Consider the following 27,681-nt stretch of genomic DNA (forward strand, 5'->3'; position numbering starts at 1 on the left):
TATTAAATATTTCTTTAAAGTTTGTGTTTGAGAATTTGAGCTATTTTTTTAAAATTAATTAAACAAATTTATATTCATTTAATCATAAAAACAAATACATATAAAGCATAAATGTACTTAAAATAAAAACAAATAGTCCACATTTCAAATTCCATACATTTCTCTTTATTATTATTATTATTATTATAATCATAGATATTATTCAAAATTATTTTCTTAATAAGATAAAAGAAAGCAACTGCAAATGCACAACAGGAAGCCGTCGCTCTATAAAAACAGATATGAACATAAAGATGATCAGAGGCACGTCACAAAGTAAAGTGCAGCATCAGCAAAACCTGCATCAGAAACACGACGACTCAAAGATTCAGATTCAGAAACAAACAGCTCCAAGCTTCAAAGATTCAGATTCAGAAACAAACAGCTCGGAGCTTCAGCCGTCTGAACCGTCGGAGCTTCACGTCTCAGAGAGATTTATCACACAGCTCAGAATTATAAATATTAAACTTTTTAGTCTTTCTACTGTTCCTTTGTTTTATTCTTACTGTCAGCATTTCACTTTTCATTTCTCTTGTAAAAAAAAAAAAATAAATGAAAAAAAAATTGTGAAATGATCGTTTGAGCTGTTAAAGCTTTAATAAAAAAACTATGTTTAAATATATTTATTTAAATATCAAAGAAACTTTCAGTCCTTCAGTTTTCATCGGTGATTATTTCGAGCAAAAGTAAAAAAGCTGTGAGGAGGAGGATGATGTGGAGGAAGAGGAGGTTATGGAGGAAGAGGAGGAGGAAGATGAGGGAAAGGATGAGGTGAAAGAGGAAGAGGAGGGGATGGAGGAGGAGGTGATGCAGGAAAGGGAAGAGGAGGAGGTGATGGAGGAAGACGAGGTGAAGGACGAGGGGAAGGAATAGGAGGTGGTGATGGAGGAGGAAGAGGAGGTGATGGAGGATGAAGAGGAAGAAGAGGAGGAGGAGTTTTCATCCGTGATTATTTTGACCAAAAGTTAAAAACCCAGATAATCTATAGAAACGTATTTCTGCCAATGTGACAATTACACATGAAAAAGTTTTGTGTAGAGAAATGCTGAGTCACTGACAGGCCAGAGCATTCAGAAATACACAAGATATGATTATTAATTCTGTTTTAAGACTCTTTCTGTTTAACTGAAGGTGACATGTTGGAGTTCTCAGACTGACCACCAGAGGGCAGAATCTGCTGACACCCAGACAGAAATATAAAGAGAGTAAAAAGATTCTTTGTCATTTTATGCTGCAAATTTAACAGAACTGGAACAGTGAAAATGTTTGATTTTGATTCTTAGTTCTGTCGAAGAGGGAAACAGAAATCATATGTTTTATATATTTATAATAAGCAAAAAAGGTGTCAGAATATTTCCTCCTTGTATCAGAACTTATGTTGCTTGTTTTGAACACAAATAAATACGGTAAAACGTCAGGTGACGGTTTGCATCACAAAATACTGAAGTTGATAAAATTATCTCTCAAAATAATGAGTTTGGATCCAGTGGAAAAGTTTCCCTGTTTTTTCAAGCTGTAATTTTGAAAAAGTTTATCATTACGATGACAAACTAGATTTATTAAAATAAGTTTTCATCTAATGTCATCTCTTTTTGTCCTTTTTCCTGGTTGGTAATCAGCTTCAACAATATTCAGTTTACTTTTACACACGGCCAGGAAAAATAAAATAACATCCTGAAGCTTGGAGCCGGAAAACATTTGAAAAATATGAAGTAAATTAAGTGAACTAAAGGGTTATTGGAGCGAGTCTCGGCTGTGAGACGATCAACTCTCCGCTGAGACGTGAAGCTCAGCGGGACTTCATAACACTGTGGAGGATTCTGGGAAACTGAGTCTCTGCGGAGCTTCAGACTGACTGTAGAAAAATATACTGCAGGACCAACTTCCTGTTTTTGACATCATCTTTGAGAGAAACAGAAATCAAACATGAGATTAAAGTCAGAACAGTTTGGTTTGTTGAAGTAAAACAGGAGAAACGTTCAGACGGGATTGTGCTTCATGAAGCTGAACACCTTCATCATCCGCCTCCTCTTCCTCACATGCTGCCTTCAGGTCACGCTGGAGAAATAAAACTCTGACCTGAATACTTTAGTCTGAACTGAGACGGGTCAGTTTTTCCCACACAGTAGATGTACCCTGAATGCAGCATTCACAATAATCTGGAGCCTTAAAGTAACAGACAGAACATCAGAAACAGATTTCGGTAAATAAGAGCTGCTGATTATTCTCCGTCAGATTTATGATCATTTCTATGAAGATAATAAACCTGCAGACTCGATCATATTTAGTTTAAGTTATTGTGTGTTAAAGCAATTTTGGTTTTGAAAACTCTCGTGGTGCGTTCAAGGACATGCTGTTGTTAAGAAGAGGCTCAAATTCATCAATCTGCCCATTGTTTTTTGTGAGGTGAACGCATCACAGTAACAGGTGTTGATTTAAAGTTTGAAAAATAAAACGATGGGCGGTGTTACGGTTTAACGAGGGACCCTGTTAACTGGTGCCTCAGCTTCCAGTTCAACTTTAATCACTTTCCAATAAATCTGTATATTTTCAACAAATCCCAAAAGAGAAAAAAAATAAATCACACGATTTTATGCAAATGGGTCTCAAACATCTGCAAAAAATGTGATTTTTTTGCGATCAATTTGAAATATTTAACATGTAAAAAGCGAATTATGCAATGAAGTTTGAGCGTGCACAAAATTGAGGTTTTTACAGATTTTCACTTAAACAGATAAAAACAGGAAATCTGCAGATTTGTGTCTGAAAAACTGCTCTTTTATGACATTGTTGCATGAAAACATATTTTAGCAATTTATCGATTATTAACAGCTGGTATTTCTATTTTATGTCTTTGATGTCGGTGCGTCCTTGAACGCACCAGCAGAGAGAAAAGTTTGTATTCTGCAGATGTGATTTCATAAATAAATACAACAAACATGTTTCTGAGTCTCTGCAGGATCTGATGAAGAATGATCAGCAGAATGAAACTTGACGTCTCGTTGAGGCGAGCGGCGTCATTTCAAAGACATAAGTCGTGTTTGTTTGTACACAGATCGGAGAGAACAGACTGGAAAACAAACAACAAAAGGCAAAAGAATAAAAGTTAAAATAATGGCACAATTTGGTTCTGAACAAGCCGCCGACTCGAGTCCAAACGTCTTCTTCTTCTGTGGTTCAAGGAAATGTGAGTGAAGACGACGAGAAACGTTCAGACTGCAGCGCTGACAGGCTGAACTGAACCCACTTCAAGTATTTAAAGAGAAGAAGAGACGAGGAGACACGACACATGACGGGATGAGGACGCAGGGACAGAAACACAACAGGACCCGTGTGCAGGACTCACAGATCTGTGCTCCGGATCTAATAAAACTCTGATTCTTTTGGTTTGATTCTGTAGGAACATTAAACCGGAGCAGGACTCAGTGACTCCTGCAGCTGACGATGCTTTGTGTTTCCTGTCTGCAGCTAAAAGCACTTCAAACTGAGTTAACGTCCTAAATATAGAATCAATGTTTACGCGTCTAGTTTCCTCCTCGATATGAAAACAATCAGCGGGAGGGAGAGGCTGATGACGTCACAGCCGCTTGGAGCTCCGCCTCCCACCAACCTCGCCATCTCGCAGAAAAACAACAAAGAAAAGAAACACCAGAGTACAAAGAGTCAGTAACGTGGAGGTTAAATACCTCCGTTCCCCGTCCTCTCCTCCGTGTCTCCGTCCTGCTGGACACTTTAAACAGTCTGTAGTTTTGGGGATGCTTGGTCCCGTACAGCGAGGAGCGCTTCATCTCCTGACCTCTGCACGCCTGCCGGGTGGTCAGCAGCAACCACGCTGACGGCTCAGAGAGAGAGTGACGAGTGTGTGGAAATGGTGCGTTTTACATCTGTCACGTGAATCTACCAGCTGAAGGAGGTTAAAGTCGCATCACTCTTTAAATAACGAGCTACAGACCAAAACTGTCTCACTGACATGAAGCTAACAGTGGACAGAGAAACATCACGTCATCACCTCGTCCTGTCTGATCAGAACTCCAGTAAAGAAGTTTGATCTGATTTGCAGTTTTCTGTCAGTCTGAGTGACGCAGACAGCAGAAACATCAGACAGCTTGTTCTAATTCTTGTTGTTATAATGGCGCCAAACCACGCTAAGACACAGAAAGACTGATCGGGAAATATGAGAAAAATAAATAATTCTCCTCTCGTATCCTGGAGGCTGATTCTACACATCGACCTGTGTGTCCTGGAAGTGGTATTTATACCAAACCGAATCAATCACAGGGTTTTAAACTAGGGCTGGGCGATATATCGATATAAAAGATATATCGATATATTTTCAAATGTGATAAGGAATTAGACCATATCGCATATATCGATATAGTTAAATATTGTACTGTGATCCTTGATCCAGGCTTTTATTTAAGATATTTTTTTATTTAAATGTGCACTTTATGGAGCTTTGATTTTAAAAAAGGTACTCCTGTTATACAGTATTTATGTTCACTTAAATAAACGGTTTCAATAAAACTACTGGTGACATGTCATATTTGGCTTTGACTTTGACTGAACATTTGCTCTCACTTTGCGATAAAAATATCAGGATATGAAACTTCAGATTCTTAAAGGAGAGAAACACTACAGGACCATCACATGGTCCCAGAAGGTCCCAGAGGTACCAAACCTTCAAACAGCCAAGTTCTGCTCACAGAAACTCAGAACAACCGTCAACACGGCGACAAACTGCACAACTCAAGTTTCTCTGCATCAGCTTGTTTTCTGTTCCTGCAGTGGTGACGTCTCATTAAAAAGCCCTTTGGTTACAATTGATGGCTTCAGTCTGAACAGGGAGGAGTTTAAACTTGTTAATGACTGAATAAATATGGTGATAGCTCGTCAGTGTGGTTGCCGCGGCGACTCATCTCGACAGTCTGAAGAAATAAAAAACGTTATAAAATAAAAGCTGAAACGGTGTTTATTGTGAAGGGGCCGGGACCGGCAGACACGGCTGCGATTGGCCGGGGCCGGCCGTCAGTCACATGCTGCTGTCCTGCAGGAGCGGCTCGATGTCCTCGGCGTCGCTGGTGGGCGTGGCCAGAGGGCTGGCGCTCTGAGCGTGCGCGGTGGCGCTGCTGGACTTGCGGGCGGAGCAGGTCTTGACGTCGCCCAGCCGGTGGTGCTCCGGGATGAAGATGGCGACGAGGAGTGCGAACAAGACGGCGCACGCTCCGAACAGGAAGGGAGGACCCGGGATCAGAGACTTCTACACACATAAACAAAGGCTTGAATTAGGAACTTTTATTTTGAAAAGTGGAAGAAATAATCCTATCAAATATGTTAATCCCAATAAAAAAAATCTACCCAGATATTTATATACCACATGTTCATATAAATATTCATTAATTCATATTAATTAACCAATAAACAACTAGATGTAATACAAGATTTTATCCATAAATGTGATCAAAATCTGTCATCAAGAAACAAAATGTCCCAAACTCAAAATGTTGTCGGGACCTTTTAGGTTCAAGTGTGTGTGTGTGTGTGTGTGTGTGTGTGTGTGTGTGTGTGTGTGTATGTATCTCTGTGTTCTCCGTTTGTGTGCACCTCTTGGTTGTGTGTGTGTGTGTGTGTGTGTGTGTGTGTGTGTGTATCTCTGTTTGTGTGCACCTCTTGGTTGTGTGTGTGTGTGTGTGTGTGTGTGTGTGTGTGTGTGTGTGTGTGTGTGTGTGTGTACCTCTGTGTTCTGTGTGGGTCTTCCTGCCACCGGCTGCATGTCGTTCAGCTCCACGTTAAAGAGGAAGAAGATGAAGCCGTAGAGAGCCGGACCCAAACCGTTACACAGACCTCTGATACCTGTGATCATCCCCTGGGCCACACCTGGACATACACACACAGAGCAGGTTAAGAGATGAAACATGCATAAAGAAAGGAAGTTGTAAAGAAAAAAACAGCATAAAAAAAACAAAAGGCGGCAAGAAAAAAGACAAATCAAGCATCTTCTTCTCAGAAAGTCTGTCAGACAGACGGACAGACGTACTGACCTTGCTGGTCAGGTGATGCACTGTGTGACACCAGAGCAGAGACAGCTGGGAAGGTGATGGAGGACATGGCTGCTACTGTTCCTGCTGCCCACATCATCCTGAAACACACAAACACATCAGCTGTGACCCACTAGCTGACAATTCTGTTTTCTTTAAAAGGTCGACAAAGACACATGGTTTATCAGAGAAAGAAACTGTAAAAACAAGCGTTATTGTCAGAGTTTAAACTTTCCGACAGCCCTTGAACAGATCACGTGTGGTGAAAGTTTCTGTTATAAAAGTGACCAATACTTGTGTTAAATGTTGATATTTGTGTCAGAATCTCTTTATTCTACATGTGTCATTTAAAATAAAGCGTTTGCACTAACCAGATCCTGTGAAAAACATTAAATTCTGCTCCTCAGAGACACTGAGAAGACATGAATGATTCTGCTGAGACCAACAGTCACGTGACAAATATTCACTGAAAATCTGTTTACACAGAGCAGAGAGGAGGGGACAGGAGAGGCTGTTTACACAGAGCAGAGAGGAGAGGACAGGAGAGGAGAGGCTGTTTACACAGAGCAGAGAGGAGAGGACAGGAGAGGCTGTTTACACAGAGCAGAGAGGAGAGGACAGGAGAGGCCTTCTTACACAGAGCAGAGAGGAGAGGACATATCGAATATGTGGAGAAAACTCTTTTCACAACATTCAGGACAGTTAGAAAAGTGTTTATATTTAAATTCTGTTTTATTGCAATTTAGAAAAAAAACTGTGGACGCATTTTAAATGGCACCTGTAGAATAAAGTGATTCTGACAGAAATATCACTATTTTAAGCTTCGTTTCAGTCACTTTTTATGACAGAAATTTTTTGTAACGGATGATCTGTTCAAGGACCGTCAGAAAGTTTGGACTTTAATGTTTTTACAGTTTGTTTGGAGGATTTTTGAAAATGAGGTTGCACTCACCAAGGCTCAGAGCCGAAGCCGTACCAGGCCAGCTGGAAGAGCTGAAAGCCCAGACCCAGAAGAACCGTGTTCTTGTTCCCAATGGTCCTCATCAACACACTAAGGAACAGAGTCTGACACACACACACAGAAAACAGATCAATGATAGAACACACATTCAAAACAGTCACATCGTGTTAAAATCCAGCTGAAGATAAATGACATGTATTTTTTTATCTGCTACAGAAACATATCTGCCATGTGAAAAGGGGACAAATGTACACTTCATGTTTCAGCTTCAGAACGGTTAACCCTAGTGGTGCATTATTAGACAGAACATAAAATATAATGTGTAATATGTATAAAGCAGTGATTAAACAAAAACAAACTACAAATAGCAGGGGGGGGATTTCGGTTTGGCTTTGAGATGAAAACTTTTTATTACAAGACCACCAGAAATGGACTCTTCTCCTCTTTCAGCTCCTGATGAGGATAAAACCTGTTGAAACTCAGTGTGATGGACGGTTGGAGGTGTGTGTGTGTGTGTGAGTGAGTGAGTGAGTGAGTGAGTGAGTGTGAGTGAGTGAGTGAGTGTGTGTGTTTGTGTGTGGTGTGTACCTGAGCGACGATAGAGAGGATTCCCACCATGGCGATGAAGGCGGCGATGGCTGCAGGAGAAAACTCGATCACCTGAAACACAAGCAGCAAATCAACTTTCAATGACTAGTTTGTTGTTAAAGGTTTTTTTTTGTTTTTGCAATTTGTTTATTTTTGTAATTTATTTCACTTTTTTTTTTAACAGTTTTTCCAGTTTGTTTCTTTTTACATTTTCCCCAGTTTGTCACCATTTTCTAACTATAATACATTTTTTTTAATGTCTTTTTACCTTTTTAAAAATAAATATTTTACTGTTATTGTTTTCTTAACTGGTTTTAATTGTTTCTTTGTATTTGTTTTGAGTGCTTTCTATAGGTTTTTTTTTTTTTACATTACTTTTACTGATTTTTTTCAATTTTCATTTAAAAAAGGAAGAAGAAATTAAACACGTGTTTGTTAATTTAAGATGATTTCACTTGTAACTTTGTTGATTTCTTTTTTTTTTTTTTAATTGATGTGCATTACTCAGGCGGCAACCTCCGGGTCTGAGTGAGGAAAACCAGGAAGTGCCTTAAGCTGCATTCTACCAAAAATTCCAGCAGGGGGGCGCTGACTGCAGCTGCAGAAGCATTTGGGTCCATTCATTGCAATACAAAATGAAAAAACTTCTCACTTGATTAATTACCTCAGAAATGTTTTTTAGGCCAAAACTATAGTCTTAATCTCAAGTAAAAAATTTCTTCAAGACAATCTGATGGTTCAATTTAGAAGAAAATGGAAGATAAAAAATCGTATGATATGAGGCGGGGCTACCTTTGATTGACAGGTCACTAACAAGGCGATATATATATATACATATACACACATTTAGCAGTTTGTTTACATAACTTTAACCCTTTTACTGTATTTTTGTCTTGTTCAGCGTTTGGTTGGACTAACAGACACTCCAAAGAGTTGCTGTTCAGTTTTCTGAGGTCAGTAACATACATTTTGTTTTGTTTTGTTTTTGCCAAAACTAACATCCCAGTTAATGCTACAGTTAATGTTAACATGAGTCAGTCAGGTTGAGGTGTAGAGAGGCGTGTAGTCAGTGATCAGATCCCTCTCGCTCCTCCACAGTCCAGATATGGGCTGCTCCCCGTATCCGAAACAAGATGGTGACAACAAGAGTGTAATGCTGAACTTGATGCCTCAAACTGGCCATAAATCAACGAGACGTCACTAGGTCCATTATTTATACAGTCTATGGTATTACTAAAGTTTCACTGAAGAAATTGACTCAATAACTCCTCACTCTGGTGATTAAATACTGGTTGTTTTTTTTGGTTTGTGTGTGTGTTACCTGTCTCAGGTAGAGGAAGAAGCTGGAGTACTGTCCGGCCTCAGGCAGGTATGACAGGAACACGGTGACACAGATGAGCAGCACGGTGGTGTCCTTCCCCACACGCCGCAGAGACTGAACACAAGACAACCAGCTGTCAGTCAGTCAATCAATCAATCAATCAATCAATCAATCAATCAATCAATCAATCAATCAATCCTCCACCCTGCCAGTGTTTGAGCTATTCAGCTTTCAAAGATCATCCATTTATTTTCATCCTGTTACAAACTCACTCCTCCTGCATGTTCAGCTCCGTCTGTTGTTGCTCTTCAGCTTTGAGAATTATCTGTTCGGGCTAAAAATCTTCCAAATTAAACAACTATGACAAACTCTCTCTGAGCCAGTGTGGTTATTAATAAACTGGCTATTTATGAATTCTGATTCGGGGGGATTACATCCATATCTAACGCCTCAAACCAGTAAACTGCTCCAGTTTCTACACTCTGTTTCAGGATTCAGGTGTTACTGAAATATTCACTGAGGAAGAAGCTGCAGGAGAAACAAACGGAGGAACTCCATCGAGATAACACATTATTCTATACTTTGTTATATTAAAAACACATGAAAAAAAATAAGTAAATACATAAGATGCAGCAATGCAGAGCTATTCAGTTATCAATACTAAACACTAAATTGATTTTTAATAACTTTAACCCTCTGAACCCCAACGAGACTTCTCAAGGCGTTTTTTGTTCTTTCTACATCCTCCTCTCTGTGTCCTTGTATTTCACTGCAACATGTACATTTATAAGTCCTGCAGCTCTATGGAATCAGCACAATCAGAACAACTCAAACATGTCTTGCAACATGTGCAAAATAACACAGTAAGAATGACAGATCAGAAAAAAAAGTTGAATTTTTTTCTGATTAATATTTTTTTTAAAAATTGGATTAAAATGGAATTTCTATATGAACACTTTTCCAAGTTGCCCACAAGTGTCCCGAATGTTGTAAAAAAACAGTTTTCTCCACATATTGTCCTTATTGAAGTATTGTCATGTTTCCAGCCTCTCCTGTCCTCTCCTCTCTGCTCTGCGTAAACAGCCTCTCCTGTCCCCACCTCTCTGCTCCGTGTAAACAACCTCTCCTGTCCTCTCCTCTCTGCTCTGTGTAAACAGGCTCTCCTGTCCTCTCCTCTCTGCTCTGTGTAAACAGATTCTCAGTGAATATTTGTCACGTGACTGTTGGTCTCAGCAGAATCAATCATGTCTTCTCAGTGTCTCTGAGGAGCAGAATTTAATGTTTTTAACAGGATCTGGTTATTGCAGACGCTTTATTTTAAATGACACATGTAGAATAAAGAGATTCTTACACAAAAAAACATTTTAACACGACAAGTTTTGGTCAATTTTTATAACCTAAACGTTCATTATGATCCGTTCAAGGACCGTCAGAAAGTTTAAACTCTGATGATAATGCCTATTTTTACAGTTTCTTTCTCTGGAATTTTGGTGAAGAAAACATACTTTTCTAACCCTCGAGGGTTAGTGTAGTTGAAGTGTGCACTGTGCAGCTGCATTATTATATTGAGGAAGAACAAGTTTCTAGTCAGTACTGGCAGATACTTGATATTAAAGGACTTGATTGGGACGTCCCTCCTCGTGACCTTTGACCCTGCCCTCTCTCTCTCTCTCTCTGTCTCTCTCTGTGAACTCACTGCGAACGGGTCGGCCTGCTCCCAGGAGATGGGGAAGCCCCAGGACGTCAGCCTCATCTTGTCGGGCAGTGACTCGGGGACCACGAAGAACACAAAGGCGATATCCGCCACGGCAATCACCGTGGCGATCAGGACCACCAGGCTGTCGTCATACTGCGCCGACAGGTAGGCCCCGATGGCCGGGCTCGTCACCAGGCTGGCAGCGAAGGTTGCAGACACCTGACGAGACACAGAAACACAGAGGAAAATGACTGGGTGTCAGAAGTTGATAAATATATTTATGCTCTGGTCTGAGTTTAAAAGAGCTGGAACAATCATTGTTGCTGCAGCAGAAAGTCAAGGCTTTCGTCTTTCACACATCATGTTGTCTACTCCTGATGATGTCATCATGTTGCGCTATGAGTGGTCCAAAACGCAGTGATAACCCACCATAAAATGCCTGTTCTTGTTTAAACAAAAACCTACTTCTAAAATCCCTGTTTTCTGAAAGGAGTTTGGATCGTTTAGAGCTGTGCTGACTGCCACAACTAGAGCCATATGAAGCCAAAATAAAGTGATTTATCTGTGATTTAATGTGAATAAACGGATCTAAAGGATGCTGAAATAACTGAAACATGATGCTAATGTGGAAACAGTCTGAATTGATGCTTTGTCAGGTCTGAAGAACACAAGAACACTGCTGGTAAAATGATGGTTTTCTCAATGGAGTCTGGTTCAGCAGAGTTTTGAATCAATGGATATGCTTTGTAACAGAGTTTTTATGGATTGTTCAACCGTTTCAGTAGTTGTTAAGAGGCTGAAACACAAAACAAATAATACAAACTGAAAAATATAGATTTTTTAAGGTTAAAATTACAGGATGCTTTCATGTTATTTGGCTAATTTCATGGATTTTTACTCATTAATCAGTACGAAAAAAAGTGATTTAATGAGAATAAACAGATCTAAATTATGCTGAAATAACTACAACATGATGCTGAATTGATGCTTTGTCAGGTCTGTCTGCAAGAACACAAGAACACTGCTGTTAAAATTATGGTTTTCTATATGGAGTCTGGTTCGAAATTAGCTGCTTTTGTGTTCATTCATTTTCTTTGCAGACATCTTTTCATTGATTATCCCTGCTGGTAAATAGATGTGGGCAGGCTCCTTTAGACTTCATACACAGTAAATCCATTGTTGCACTGAACTCAGCTGATTCATGTGTTTCCTGTGACTGTTAGTTTGCTCAGTTCTTTGAAGTGCAGTCCAGAAAACACCAGAGAGATTAGCACATTTTAGCTTCTTTTACTCGCCCACTCAAACTAGTTTTAGGGTCCTGTGGATTGTCTATAAAGTCCTGTTTGTATTTGTAGAATTTTATGTTTAACACAGGCAAAATTCTTTACTTTCAGCTCAAAGAAGACGACTAAAAACTGAAAAAAATGACCTTACATCTGCTCTGCTTCAGCAGATCACTGCACTCCTTAGGTCTCACTTTTGTTTTTTTAACTAACTAATCTAAAAGCTACTCATGGCTGAAAACTGCTGCAGCTCAGCCTCTTTGATTCTCTTCACACATGAAGCTATGTGAAGCTTTCAGTGGTCACATGACCCGAGTCAGTGGAGCAAACCTCTGCATCATTAATCTGGCCAGAACCCAACAAATGACTTCATGTGTCATTGATTATTAACACATGTTCTGTGCGTATTAACTGGATATTTACATGCAGCACCAGACAGAAATGCTTATTTCACATCCACACATGGAAGTGTTTGCAGTGGAATTTATTAAGCGCTGAAAAAGTAACAAATGTGATTTATTTAATGATTCACAGACATATTTCAAGACTGCAACTAAAGGTATACATCAATGAATCTAAAAGTAGACAGAATTTGTTCAAACGTATTCAAAATTTAAACAAAGCTTGTTTTTCTATGTACTGAACTCATTCCTGACAAAAGAACTCATAAGATCCAGTCATTTTTTAGTTGTTAATGGTGGATATACAGCAGCCCCTGCAGTGGGTTTGTGCCCAGACTCAGTATTTTGTCATTAGTTTTGTAAAGTGGAAGCGAAATTTTTGAATGTGGAATCAAAGAAAATGTGAATCAGTGAGTTTCCATCAAATAAACAAAGTTGCAGCGACATACTTTGGTCAGCAGGTGGCAGTGTGATATGTTGCTGTAGGCTAATCCAGTAAATGGGAGAAGACGAGAGAAAACAACAACAAAGAGAGAAAATGGAGAGAATCTGGAAAATGGAAATTAGATTCAACTTCTAATTGTTACTGTCAGAGGAAACAGCTGATCAGTCATGTGACTTAAATGTTTCTAAACTTAAATCAGAAAATGTTTCCATCTCCTGTTTCGAGCATTTAGTATTTTTAGAAAAAGACAAAAAACACCTCAAGCAAGCGTAAAAACTTTTCTGCACATTTTTAAAAGTTTTATCAAGTGTTGGTGTTTCCATCAAGCTTTTCTCATGAGAATCTTCACAATGCACAGAGAGATTCCTGATGGAAACATGCGAATAACGTGCGAGAAACACAGATCCCAGCAGGAGAGAGAGCAGAAGGCCCTGCAGCAGCCTGAACCTGCTGAGACCATCTATCAATCTAAGCATCAGACGCCTCAGAGAGTCCATTTGCTGCTGACTTCCTGTCCGGCCTGTGACCCGGCTCACTGCAGACCTCTAGAATGGCAGGAAACAGTTGTGCTGCACCTCCATTATAAACACACACAATGAGCTCACAGGCTGCAGACAGAGCGCTGCATTATGTGCACGCTTATAGAGCAGTCGGTCGGGTATCTTTAACCCTGTGCTGCTCTGTGAAAGTGTTTAGTGAGTCACTTCCTGTGGTGGCGAGCAGTTAAAGCTGCAGGATGTAGTTACTCGTCATCACTCTACTTCCTCGCCGCAGAAACACTGATCCACGCCTTCATCAGCTCCAGACTGGACTACTGCAACTGCATCCTTTACGGCATTCACTCCAAACTACTCAACAAACTCCAGTACATTCAGAACCCTGCTGCTGGCCTTCTCACACGCATCCATCACAAGGCCCCCTCCTCCCTCACCGACCTCCTCCATCACAAGGCCCCCTCCTCCCTCACTGACCTGCTCCATCACCAAGCCCACTCCTCCCTCACAAGGCCCCCTCCTCCCTCACTGACCTCCTCCATCACCAGGCCCTATCCTCCCTCACTGACCTGCTCCATCACCAGGCCCCCTCCTACCTCACGACCTCCTCCGTCACAAGGCCCCCTCCTCCCTCACCGACCTCCTCCATCACAAGGCCCCCTCCTCCCTCACTGACCTGCTCCATCACCAAGCCCACTCCTCCCTCACAAGGCCCCCTCCTCCCTCACTGACCTCCTCCATCACCAGGCCCTATCCTCCCTCACTGACCTCATCCATCACCAGGCCCCCTCCTACCTCACTGACCTCCTCCATCACCAGGCCCCCTCCTACCTCACTGACCTGCTCCATCACCAGGCCCCCTCCTACCTCACTGACCTCCTCCATCACCAGGCCCCCTCCTACCTCACTGACCTCCTCCATCACCAGGCCCCCTCCTACCTCACTGACCTCCTCCATCCCCAGGCCCCCTCCTACCTCACTGACCTCCTCCATCCCCAGGCCCCCTCCTACCTCACTGACCTCCTCCATCACCAGGCCCCCTCCTACCTCACTGACCTCCTCCATCACAAGGCCCCCTCCTCCATCACCAGGCCCCCTCCTACCTCACTGACCTCCTCCATCCCCAGGCCCCCTCCTACCTCACTGACCTCCTCCATCCCCAGGCCCCCTCCTACCTCACTGACCTCCTCCATCACCAGGCCCCCTCCTACCTCACTGACCTCCTCCATCACAAGGCCCCCTCCTCCATCACCAGGCCCCCTCCTACCTCACTGACCTCCTCCATCCCCAGGCCCCCTCCTACCTCACTGACCTCCTCCATCACAAGGCCCCCTCCTCCATCACCAGGCCCCCTCCTACCTCACTGACCTCCTCCATCCCCAGGCCCCCTCCTACCTCACTGACCTCCTCCATCACCAGGCCCCCTCCTACCTCACTGACCTCCTCCATCACCAGGCCCCCTCCTACCTCACTGACCTCCTCCATCACCAGGCCCCCTCCTACCTCACTGACCTCCTCCATCACCAGGCCCCCTCCTACCTCACTGGCCTCCTCCATCACCAGGCCCCCTCCTACCTCACTGACCTCCTCCATCACAAGGCCCCCTCCTACCTCACTGACCTGCTCCATCACCAGGCCCCCTCCTCCCTCACTGACCTGCTCCATCACCAGGCCCCCTCCTACCTCACTGACCTCCTCCATCACCAGGCCCCCTCCTACCTCACTGACCTCCTCCATCACAAGGCCCCCTCCTACCTCACTGACCTGCTCCATCACCAGGCCCCCTCCTCCCTCACTGACCTGCTCCATCACCAGGCCCCCTCCTCCCTCACTGACCTGCTCCATCACCAGGCCCCCTCCTACCTCACTGACCTCCTCCATCACCAGGCCCCCTCCTACCTCACTGACCTCCTCCATCACCAGGCTAATCACCTTGCCCCTCCCATCTGGACCAAGCACTGAACCTGGGGCGACAGAGCTTTCTCAATAGTCGCCCCCTCCCTCTGGAACTCTCTCCCCACAAACATCAGACTGCTCACATCCACCCATCTTCAAAAAACTTGTCAAAGCTAACCTGTTCACTGCTTTTAATGTCTGACAAATTCTGTTGACTTTATTTGTTTTGATTTGTAACTGCATTTTCACTGTGTTTTAACTGTAAAGCGTCTTTGAGTACCATGTAAGGCGCTCTATGAATAAAAATGTATCATCATTATTATTACCAGTCCATAGGCCGTGCTCCGCTCCTGCTCATCTGTGATGTCAGCGACGTAGGCGAAGATCACCGAGAAGGTCACAGCGAAGATCCCAGAGACTGAGATCAGAGCGAAGTACCACCTGCACACACGAGAAGAAACACATCAGACGCACAACACAAATAGTTATTTGCAACAAAGATCTTTGTTTTGATTTATTTTCCTAAATTATTATTTTTTTATGTGCAGTCAACAGAATATCAAACTGCTGCTTTTAATTCTGCTGAATCAAAATATTTTTATCCTGCAATGAAAAAAAGTGTTTGTTTAATATTTTATAAACCGATTTTACAGCAACAGGATGTTCAGGAGGTCTTGGTCCTGTCATTTAAAGCTTTTCTGCATTAATAAAAAAGACACTGAATAAAACTTTAAGCATTTTTTTCAGTGTAAATTAGAGCGATTAATCAAAGTCGATTGAAAGAAAATTAATCTGGAGAGATTTCCATAACTGATTTGTTGTTTAATTATTCAAGCAACAATACGGATATTATAAATGCTGCAGGCGCTCCAACGTTAGCGTTTGCTGCTTTTCTTGTTTGTTTTGTCTTCTGATATCATCACGTTGTGTTCCAAAATACTGGAATGCCATCTTTCATTGTTTTATGCTGTTTTCATAGAGCAGGTGATTAGTGATACTCAGATAAATCAGTAATAGTTTCATTCCTACTGTCACTTTAAAGCTGTATCAAAAAGCCAAAGTTAAAACATGAGTTTCTGCTGTTGTGCTTCTGATGCGGCCACAGGATCAAACAGATCATAAAGTTGTGTTTCACTTTGAATGGAGGGTTTGTGAAACGTGAGGCAGGAACCATGTGACTGATCTCAGCATCATAATCAGCTGATCTCATAACAAAGTCTACAGTGAAACAGATTTTAGAGCCACTTTCACTGAATAAACAGTCAGATTTCCTGTCTGAGAAACAGATATTAGTCTTATAAATGGGTCCTAAACTGTGATTGTGTGTGATCCAACTCTTGAGCTCATGTTTAATGGATGAACACAGACAGAGTGAACTCTGTGTAGAACATGTGAACAGTGTGGAGCTGTGAGTCCAGCAGCAGCAGAGGAGGAGAGTGTGGTTTGGAGTTTAAACATGTTTGCTCTTTACTCTGCAGCGAACATGCTGATCCTCAGACGCTCACATGAACAACATGTGACTGTTCAAACTCCAGCAGCTCAGATTTACCCACCGACTCAGAGCAGGACAGGGCTCCTGCTGACCACTATACTCATTATTGATCCATCAATCAGTCCTTTATTCAATGAAACATTAGAAAACTGTGAAAAATGCCTGAAAACATTCAACATCATATCATCGTTTGACTCATTTCCAGTTTATTAACTCTATTCAAGGACTAAAGTTGCAGACTCATGGTGACGTGTGCAGCTCAGAGTCCCTGCAGGCTTTAAGTCCACAGCATCATTAATACTCAGGAACAAAATTCACAACATGAACTGATCTGATTTCAGAGGCACATTGTCCCTGAACGTCACACTCAGCTGCTGAGTCAAACTGAGTCTCATATTTAATCATATACTGTTAAATATTGTTTTCAAACACCTGAACTGTATCAGCCAATGACTTATTAACCCTCTGAACCACAAATGAGTCACATTTTTCACTGCAACATATAAAATCTAAATAAATCTGTAAGTCCTGCAGCTCTATGGAATAAGAGCAACTCAAACATCTTTGTGCAGAATACCACAATTAGAATGACATAAATAAGAAAAAGTGGAATTTCTCTGCCAAGTTATTTTTTGGAATTTATATATAAAATACTTTTCAAAGTGCCCACAAGTGTCGTAAACCAGTTATCTCCACATATTGTACATATTGAGGTATTTCATGTTTCCAGCCTTTCCTGTCCTCTCCTCTCTGCTCTGTGTAAACAGCCTCTCCTGTCCTCTCCTCTCTGCTCTGTGTAAACAGATTTTCAGTGAATATTTGTCATGTGACCGTTGGTCTCAGCAGAATCAATCATGTCTTCTCAGTGTCTCTGAGGAGCAGAATTTAATGTTTTTCACAGGATCTGGTCGGTGCAAACGCTTTCTTAAATTACACATGTAGAATAAAGAGATTCTGACACAAATATCAACAATTACCACAAGTTTTGGTAACTTTTTATAATGGAAACTGCGTTCAAAAACATCAGAAAGTTCAAACTCTGATGATATAGCCTTTTTTTTTTTTAAGTTTTTTTCTATAATAAACGAAGGATTTTTGGAGAAAAAATATTATATTACACATTTTGGGGTTCAGAGGGTTCTAACTTATTGTTTTAAAGCTGAAACACTGTTTGGTCAGGGGCAGTGTAAAAACAATGACAATTAAACATTTGAGCTTTAATCGTCAATAAATAATTTATCAAGTATAAACTTGATAATCTCGCAGGATTATATAATATTAAACTGAATCTTTGGGCTTGACTGAAGACAGTTCAGCCTCCCGACTGAATCACTTCCACAGAAGAAGCAGTGATGCAGAGTTTGTAACCCGATCTGATCTGATGTCAGTGGTTCACTATAAATGATTTCCAGGAACAAAGCAGAACAGACTGCAGCAGAACTCTGACGGACAGAGAGGAGTGTCTGCAGCTGGACAGGACGCTCAGAGGACCACAATTAACAACTTCCAGCTCCTGTTAGCAGCACACCACCTGGTCTCAGTGGATGGAAAGTCTAAACTAAATATGGTTGTAGATTTTCCCCAGTGGAAGTTTTGTCTCTTACGTTGTTTATTTACTATCAGCTCTAGCTTTTATAACTTTTAGTACACAGATATGCTATTAATAGTCTAAAATAATGTGAAGCTGCCTTGTTTATTTCAGTGTAAGCATGTCCTGGGGGAGGCCTGTCAGGATTATGGGGTTTTCTTCAGACTCAAAGTGTCTCTGTGGTGTTTCTCACCAGGGACTGATCCTCATGAAGGGGATGGGGGCGCAGGTGAAGAACACCGTCATGAGGAGGAACGACTTCCTGCCCCAGATGTCTGACAGCGCACCAATCAGAGGAGCCGACAGAAACGACAGGAAGCCCTGAACAGGAGCACAGAGAAACGTTAGTGACAAAGAACTCATGGAGAAACACCTTTTAGAGCTGCAACCCAAGAGTCAGTTCAAGTTATTTTCAAGCAAATTCCCCAAAACTTCTATAATGTGAGAATCAGAATATTTTCTTGATCTCAAATCATCATGGTCGTTTTGGACCAAAGACAGATTTACAATTTCTGATTTGATAGAACAAATGATTAACCCTCTGGGGTCACTTTAATGTATTACCCTGTAAGGCCATTAAGGACCGAAATGTCCAAAAAAAGGGCATTAAAACTTTACAGATTAATATTTTTTCCTACTTTTTTCTGCATAAACCTCTTCAACAACTTCCGCCCTGCTCAGAACTACCAAACATTTAATAATTTCAAGGATTTTAATCCTCTAAATGCCAGTTTGATTGCATGATGTCACTGATTTTCAAAGAAAAAACACAAAAATTGAGAGTTTTTTTCCATATTATAAATCATTTCTGGCTGGGGCGTGTTTTTTTTTTTTTTTTTTTTTTTTTTTTTTAAAATCACAGCCTTGGATATGATTAGCAACAAATTTGATTTTGATACACTTACTATCCTTTTCAGTTTTTAAATATTTTTACATTAATTCTAATGTTTTACTGTAAGTAAAAACAGTTAATCTGCCTTCAGAAAAAAAGTAGAATCACCAGAAAAAAAAGTCAAAATCACCAGTAAAAAAGTATAAATTGAGCGTCAGGATACTGTGTCGGGGAGTTGTGGAAATAACTCAAAGTTGTCTTTTTTTCTGTTTCATTCGGAGACATTTTTAGCAGTGAAGCTTGTTGTTTGTGAAAGTCTGTGAAAATTTGTGAAAATCTCATTGTGGGGCCTCTGGGGATTCACACCTCTAATCATGTTAACACTCCGCCTGTTCTTCATGGCGTCTGTGACCAAACCAGTTTCTTTGTCAGAACATATAATCAGTCTCCTTCACTCAGTGGTTCAGTGCCAGAGGCCTGCAGGTTTACAGCCTCAGCTCCCTTCACTCAGAGCTGATAAACTCTAGAGCTCCTCACTGTGTCACATCAGTTCTCTGGTTCAGTCAGGAGAGAAGCTCCGTCTCTCTACTTTATGAATTTATATTTCACAAGAAGGTTCTTAAAACATGTTTGGAGCAGAATCATTGTGCTCATGTTGTTTCAGTGTACGTTCATCTCGCCACACAGACTTTCTGCTGTTAGTTACACCAGGTTTACATCATCCTTCGATAAAATATTCATCCTCATTTTGTATTCATTTATTTTATTTCTGTTGTTTACCACCTGCTGTTGCTGCTGTGACACTCAAATATGGTGGACTGGACAAACATCTTACCTTCACCCCGTGGACCAGGCCGTTCATCAGGAAGGTGTGCTGAGGGAACGTCTCATGGAGCACCTGAACAACCAAACAACAACACGTTTATATCTCTAAATAAACAAAACAACACAAGGTCATGTTTATCCATCTATAAAGCCGTGTTGCAGCATTGCACTGTTTCTGATCAGACGCCTTTTAGGGGAGCTCCGCCCCATTGTGTGATAGGCCTACACCTGGTCAGTAACACAATTCACTCTGGGTTTACACCCTGACTCACCTCATCTGGAAGTCGATTTAGCCTACCTATCTTTAGGAGTTTTAAAGTGCGCTACAAGGTTCGATTTAACAATGATATTCAAATAGTTTCCAGTGAATATCAATGTTCAATGTGTATGTGCAGGATGGTCTGGTACCTAGTGTTTTATGGAGTTGCAGACGTTGTTGTGGTCTGCACGTAATGTGCAAATTCTGTTATTCACATCCATCTGTTTGTGCTGCATGTAAATGTATTCCCTCCTATATCTGTGTATATATATATATATATATATATATAGCCATGCTGAATGATTTAGTTTCTTTTTCTTAAAATAACTTTCTGTGTCTCTTTATATCCCAATGTACATCAATGTATTACCACTATACACTTTGTATGTTAACACTACGCAAGTGCAAGAGTTTGCAATAAAAAATTTTTTTAAAAAGTGCCAATATTTCTTTTTCTGGGAGATTTTTGTGAGGTTTTTGTAAAAAAAAAAAATAAGAAAATGACTTTTTTCTTCTTTTCGTCTTAAAATTTGTAATATATTTAACAAATAAATCAAACTCAAAGATATTACTGTAGGAAAATTAAAGTTTCATTGAAAGGTTTTGATAAAAACAAGTTGTAAAGTAAATGAGACAATAAGCAGCTGATCAGACGGCCTGCAGCTGCTCTGAACGCTGTCAGATGAAACAGACTGGAGCGTGTTAAAGCTGATTTTAATGGCTCAGTTGTGACCGTCACACTGCAACTCCGACACTCAGACAGACAGATGAAGACGGAACAGGACAAACTGTCCTCCTGGAAAACGCTGCTCATTTATACAACTGTTATTAAACTCGTTTCACCTGAAAATAATTCTCCCGTTAGCCTAGCTCAGGGATGGGCAACTTAAATGCTGGAGGGGGCCACAATTTTTCATCGGTACACTATCACAGGGCCACATATAGGACCGTGCACTTCACCAGATATGATGAAACTGCAATTTTAAGTACGTTTACAGTGCAGTAACTTAACATATTTCATGCTCAAATGCAGGTAAAACAGTATAAATAGGAATACAAAAGGTTTGAAGCAAATAAAAAATAACCACTTACTGTGATTTTTTTTTTTTTTTTTTTTTTTTTTTTTTTTTTTAAATCAGTGCAAGAACAGCAGACCAACATTAATTGCAAGAAGTAATTTTGTGCATTTTTACACTGCACTTTTAAAATTTCATGCTCAAATGCATGTGTTGGACTGAGGGCCGCTTCAAGTGAGGGCACGGGCCGTATGCGGCCCCCGGGCCTCCAGTTGCCCATCCCTGGCCTAGCTTAGCTCAAAGACTGGAGGACATGGCACAAAGAATTTTTAATCTGGCTCAACTTTTGCATCAAAACTATTGACATTTTCCAGCCAATTAAATATGCAACAGTCCACCTTCCTCCTGGAGGACAGAATGAGGGGTAAAATCCTGCCTCAGAGTGTTAAATCTCTGTTCAGTGTTTGATCGTCAGTCAGGATCAGATTTCATCTTCTCACCTGCACCTGGGAGTGCGTTCAGGTCTGAAAGTTGCTTTAAAAAGGCCCAGTAACATGATACACTGGGTCATGACTCTCAGGTTTACAGTAGAGTTGGGAGGTTTCCCTTCAACAAATGATGTTTTATCTCTTAGATTTCTCTGAAACGCCCTGAGACACATCCACCCGATGTGAACAGCAGCAGTGCCTGGCCGCCTTCTGCTCCGTGCTCAACTTCTCTGCTGTTAACTGTCTGTTTCTACAGCAACTCTGATGCATTCTGTTGCCACAGACACAAAGGGGAATTCCTGAAAGGATGATAAACAGAAACTAACTAAAGTCCGTTTCACAGATGAACTGTAAACTTTAAATAAACCTAGATATCTCCTGGAGGAACTGCATGTGAGAACACAAATCGATGTTAGCGGACTTTACCCTGCCAGCCCTGACTGTAAAACAAAGTCTTTGTGAGGTCCGTTTGAGTCGGTGTGTAAATAAAACCGCTCATTGTCCTGAGAACTCAGTGAGTGAGCCTGTTGATGACGTTTGTATCATGCAACCGGCACCAAAACAGAAGAACACAAACATCTGAGAGTGAGGAGGAAGAAGAGTGATTTACACAGAGTCAGAGCTTTAGAGAAGCTGACGGCAGGAAACACGCTGCTGGAGGTTTCACAGCACCATGATCTGTTCACTGGCAGCAGGGGAACATCCAGCTGAAACCGTCTGCTCAACTTTTATTTGATGAAGCTAGGTGTGTGTGTGAGTGTTGATGTTTGTCGTGTGTTTACTCACTTTCAGCATGGGCGTGGTCAGCAGCCCCCAGGCGAAGAACTCCAGGAAGATCACCACCACCGCATGAGTCACTTTGGCTCGGCCTCGGCCGTGCTGCGGCCAGGAGAGAGAGAGGAACATTAACTATTCATCTGTGGGAATTAACCTCACTTCCTGTCCAATCTGGTCCAAACTCTGTCTGCTGCTGCTCTCCACCAGCAGCTTGAACATGAGAACATCAGGCGCGCTGCTGATCCACAAACTTTAGACCAATGTTCTCCGTGCAAGAGACACTGGATGGATTATTTAGTAAAGCACAGAAAGTAAATCTACAGTCATGTTTTGTCCAGATAGATACAGTTTATACTGAAGTTATAAACAGTTTAATCTGGTATGTCGGCATGAAGTTCAAACAACAGGAGCCGTTTGATGGTTTTTATCTGCAAAGGAAGACTTAAAAAGCCAAAACCCCAAGTTACACATACAGACAGCTGTTCCACCAGGTTTGTGGTAAATCTGAACTACAATATAAACCTCGTCAGTCTCCTTTTATCTCCCTGCTGCCAGGATGCAGGCAATGTCAGTATTTAAGAATTTTGGACTATTTCAGACAAAAGCTGCAACAATTAGTGGATCAACAGAAATATTGACACATTTTAATAATCAATTTAATCATTTAAGTCATTTTTTAACCCATCGAGGCCTGAAAAATCGCTGGGCAATTTTAAAATAAGCCTCTAATTTTCTGGAAATTCTGGAAAATTCTGGGGAAAAAAAAGTGTCAACTCTTCTACTAAATAATAGATTTTTCAGCCTCTGTAGCAGATAGAAATGAAATTCAAAAAGGTATTTGAGAGCTTGTACAAATACTACAAAACGACATATCCGCTTTCCAGGCTTCAATGGGTTAATGCAGAAAATGTTTTCAGCCGCTCAAATATGGACATTTTTGTTTTATGTCATATTAAACTGAATATTTTTGCAATTTGGAAACAAGTTGTTTATATTAAGACATCAGACTGGACATTTTCAATTATTTTCTGACATTTAATAGGCCCAATAATGAATGCATTAATCATTAGTTGTAGCCTTAATTTCACAGCTGGAAGGGCTGAAAATGAAACTGAAACCATTTTTCAAGTTTCTAAGTCACGTGTGATGCAAACACAATTTATGTGCCGTCAGTGTCTCCAGTGTGAGGATTTGCTGCTTTTCTCTGTTTTAGATCACTGTAAAGTTGATCTCTTTAACTTTAATATTGTTGTACTGACAAAGCAAAACATCTGGATACATCAGCTGGACTTTGGGAGATTGGGAAGACATTTCTCACTATTTTCTGGCATTAAATAGACCAAACAATGAATCCATTATTCATATTGCAGCTCCAACTTGAAAAGATGAAACGACTGAGAAATGAATCTAACAATTTTCCAAGTCCTGTATCACACTAACACATCTGGCAGATTAATAAATATTAAAATAAAATAAATAACCATTAGTTGTCTGTCTAATTTTTGTGCCGAAAAGACTGAAAGTTAGAAAATAGTTTCAGATTATTTTTTGAATTAACTACCATGTAAACACTGTGTGTGACATCACAGCTTCTCCAACGCGAGGATGTGTTACTTTTCTGTTTTACATCACTGTAAACTTTTAGGCTGTTGGTCAGACACAAGACATTTAAAGACTTTGACTTAATTCCTCAGGAAAATGACAGATGGCAGACTATGAAAATTAATTAATTAATGATTCACAGCCCGAGACATCTCACAACAGACAGTCTGCTGGAAAACCATATTATCTGGATCATACAGTCATGGCTCCTGTCATTTGCATGATGGATGCCTTCACTGACAGTTAGGGCTGGGCGATATATCGATACAAAAAAATATATCGATATATTTTTTAATGTGATACGGAATTAGACCATATCGCATATATTGATTTAGTTCAGTTTTTTTTCTTCTATATAAATTCTGCCCTTACTAGGGTTTGTCATATTTAGTTCTTTTATAATGTTAGTTATTCTTTTCTCATATAAATATATTTATTTCAGAAAAAGATTGGCCTATTTTATTTCATAGGCTATTTTTATTTAAGATTTTTTAAATTTAAATGTGCACTTTATGGAGCTTTGATTTTAAAACAAGGTTCTCCTGTTTTACAGTATTTATGCTCACTTAAATAAACGGTTTCAATAAAACTGCTTGTGACATGTCATATTTGGCTTTGACTGAACATTTGCTCTCACTTTGCGATAAAAATATTGGGATATATATTGTATATCGATATTCAGCTGAAATATATCGAGATATGACTTTTGGTCAATATCTCCCAGCATTACTGACAGGCAAGCTCCTCATATTTATTCCTTTATGAGCTTTTACAATACACCACACACAGACTGCACTGTTAGAGCCGTAAACATAAAGGAGTCACAGAGGAATTGTGTGAATGTGGCAGGTTGGTTCAGTCTGAACACCAAAACAACCATTGTACACTTTTTATAAATGCATTAATATTTGTACAAAGTAGGGCTGCAAAAATAATGAAATCGCAATCATAATATGTACTCGTGCAATATCCCAATCACAAGATGATGTGATATTTGTTGAAGGCTAAATGTGTCAAACTAACTTCTAAATGTATTGTTGTGCTACAACATGTCACCTCTGACAAATCGTTTACCAAGTGATCTTTTTAAGAATTATTTAAGAAAAAATGAGACAAAATTATTGAAAACAATGGTCATTTCCTCCAATATCATGACTCATATCGCAATACAAAACACTTTCTGCTGCTTCACTTCTGTGCAATATAAATATTCTATTTTTAGAGTTTTATATTTTATATTTATACTTTTATTTATCTGACATTCCAGAGTACAATCACTGTGAGCCAATGCAACAGAATTTTGTTCAATGTGTATATTTTTATGAATAGCTGAATGATAAAAAAAAGTCTTTGTAAGTCTTAATATCAGTTAAGATATTAACAATTTACAGTCTATTTCTGTGAACGTACATTGAGAGTAACAAAAACTGCGTCACATTAGAATGCGCTGAAAAACATATTCATGTTTTCATCCCCAATAGATCAAATTATTGCAGTGCTCCGGTTGGTTTTCCTTCTACAGAATGTGCTGCTGACTTTAAACCAGAACAAGAGGAGAGAGCATACTGTCCAGTTCTCACCTTCAGTCAGTTTGCTTCCAGTTTTTTTTCAAAAACATTTTCAGGTTCTTTTACTTGTTTTTAAAGCTCTTAATGTGTCAGGGCTGGCCTACATTACAGGCTCTTGTCTTTTTACAATCCTTCAGGACATCTCAGATCTTTGACTGCTGGTTTTTTGAATACACATCATTTTAGACACAAGGAAAAAAAAAAGACAGTGCAGCTTTTTTAATTAAACTCCGAAGTTATTGAACAGTGTTAAGATAAAAACCTACTTATTTAACTATAAAATCATTTAGGAAAAATGTTTGTTGTTTGATATGTGTTGCATTTTTATTTTATTGATTGTAAAGCAGTTTGAGCTCCATATCCTGAATGAAAAGTGCTCTACAAATAAAAGTAAAGTTAATTATTATTATTATTGTAGGTATAATTCTTGTATGTGTACACACCTTGAATGGATCATAGGTTACAAAAGTTTCCATTAGTGATCAAAACTTGTGTTAAATGTTGATATTTGTGTCAGAATCTCTTTATTCTACACATATAATTTTAGATGAAGCGTTTGCACTAACCAGATCCTGTTAAAAACATTTAATTCTGCTCCTCAGAGACACTGTGAAAACATGATTGATTCTGCTGAGACCAACGGTCACGTGACAAATATTCACTGAAAATCTGTTTACACAGAGCAGAGAGGAGAGGACAGGAGAGGCTGTTTACACAGAGCAGAGAGGAGAGGACAGGAGAGACTGGAAACATGACAATACTTCAATATGGACAATACGTGGAGAAAACTGTTTTTAACAACATTCAAGACACTTTTAAAAGTGTTTATATCATAATTCTGTTTTATTACCATTTTAAAATAACAATATTTTATCAGAGAAATCCAGCTTTTTCTGGTTTCAGTCATTCTAACTGTGTTATTCTGCACAAAGACGTGTTTGAGTGGTTCTGATTGTGCTGATTTCACAGAGCTACAGGATTTATAAATTAAAATATCGCAGTGAAACAAGACCACAGTGAGGAACACGTTCACAGCTATTTAGTGTTTTATGTTTACCTTTGCTAACAAACAGCAGCATTTACAGCTAGCTGCTAACTGAGCTACATGTCCTCAGGTGTGAGGAAAAAACTGTCTTCAGATAAAAACATCTCAACTTCACGAGTAACTGTTGATGTTTGGAGCTGTTAAACGTTAATATTAGTGATGATTGTTAAGCTGGAGTAAAGTGGAGCTAGCTAGCTGAAAGAACTAGTTAGCTCGCTCAAGTTAACAGATTAATTACCTCTCATTGTAGCAAGCTAACCCAGATTTAGCTTCTCGCGTTTATCTGCAGCTGCCAGCCCAAACTAACGGCCATGACACCTCTACTGTTTAATGTCCCTCTGCTCCAGATGCTGCCAGGTGATTAGCTTCATTTTAAATGCACCAACAGCTGCTAACCAGCCGAGCTAGCTGGTTCTTACCGAGCCGCGGACCAACATCATGTCGGTGGCCTCGGTCGCAGTTTTCTCCCGGTTCATCTCACATCTTGCCGTAACGATCTTCACATCGAGCACGCGTTCCTCGGCATCCTCCTGAGGTTTCTCCGTCTCTTCCAGGGTGTCCTGCTGTGTGGCTTATAGCTACGTGTCTGTGCTATCATGGGCTTCGGCTGGAGACTCGTTACCGGAGCGGTTAAACTGAGGCGGCTCGGCCGGTGGCTTTCGTTTTTCACCAAAATTCCTCCGCTCTGATTGTAATTTAACAGTGTGGCGGCGTGTTTATATCACCAGAGTCCCCCGGGTGAGCGGAGCCGTCGCCTCATTTCCATCAATTACCACTTAAAGTGTTTTAAGCGCCGCCCTGTGGGGCCGTCTGTTGCACAAAACGAACGCCTTTTCTCCCCGACCCCAACTTACGTGACAGCGGCTGTTCCCAGGTCAGTTCTTATTTAGATTCGTTCCTCCATTACCATAGGCTGTGTGGCTGATAGATCTGACTCTGGGTCAGTTTATACTCCGTCGATATGTTTAGCCAGTAAAGAGCGCCCCCTGCTGTGCCGCCGTGCGAGCTACAATGCAGATGATATTTTATT

General features: G+C 40.5%; 1 protein-coding gene across 1 annotated transcript; it reads right to left on the bottom strand.

The window, feature by feature from the left end:
* Positions 1-142: 142 nt before the first annotated feature.
* On the bottom strand, positions 143-27,681 carry mfsd14bb (major facilitator superfamily domain containing 14Bb). Its single transcript, XM_059336497.1, has 12 exons — positions 27,071-27,681; positions 22,446-22,538; positions 19,907-19,969; positions 18,433-18,560; positions 15,486-15,600; positions 10,641-10,859; positions 8,945-9,058; positions 7,624-7,695; positions 7,027-7,139; positions 6,078-6,175; positions 5,771-5,913; positions 143-5,296 (listed from the first exon to the last, which is right to left on the bottom strand). The coding sequence occupies exons 1-12, from the start codon at positions 27,125-27,127 to the stop codon at positions 5,069-5,071; spliced, it is 1,443 nt and encodes a 480-aa protein (XP_059192480.1). The 5' UTR covers positions 27,128-27,681; the 3' UTR covers positions 143-5,068.

Source organism: Centropristis striata, chromosome 7 (genome assembly GCF_030273125.1).
Source record: "Centropristis striata isolate RG_2023a ecotype Rhode Island chromosome 7, C.striata_1.0, whole genome shotgun sequence".
Classification (NCBI taxonomy): domain Eukaryota; kingdom Metazoa; phylum Chordata; class Actinopteri; order Perciformes; family Serranidae; genus Centropristis; species Centropristis striata.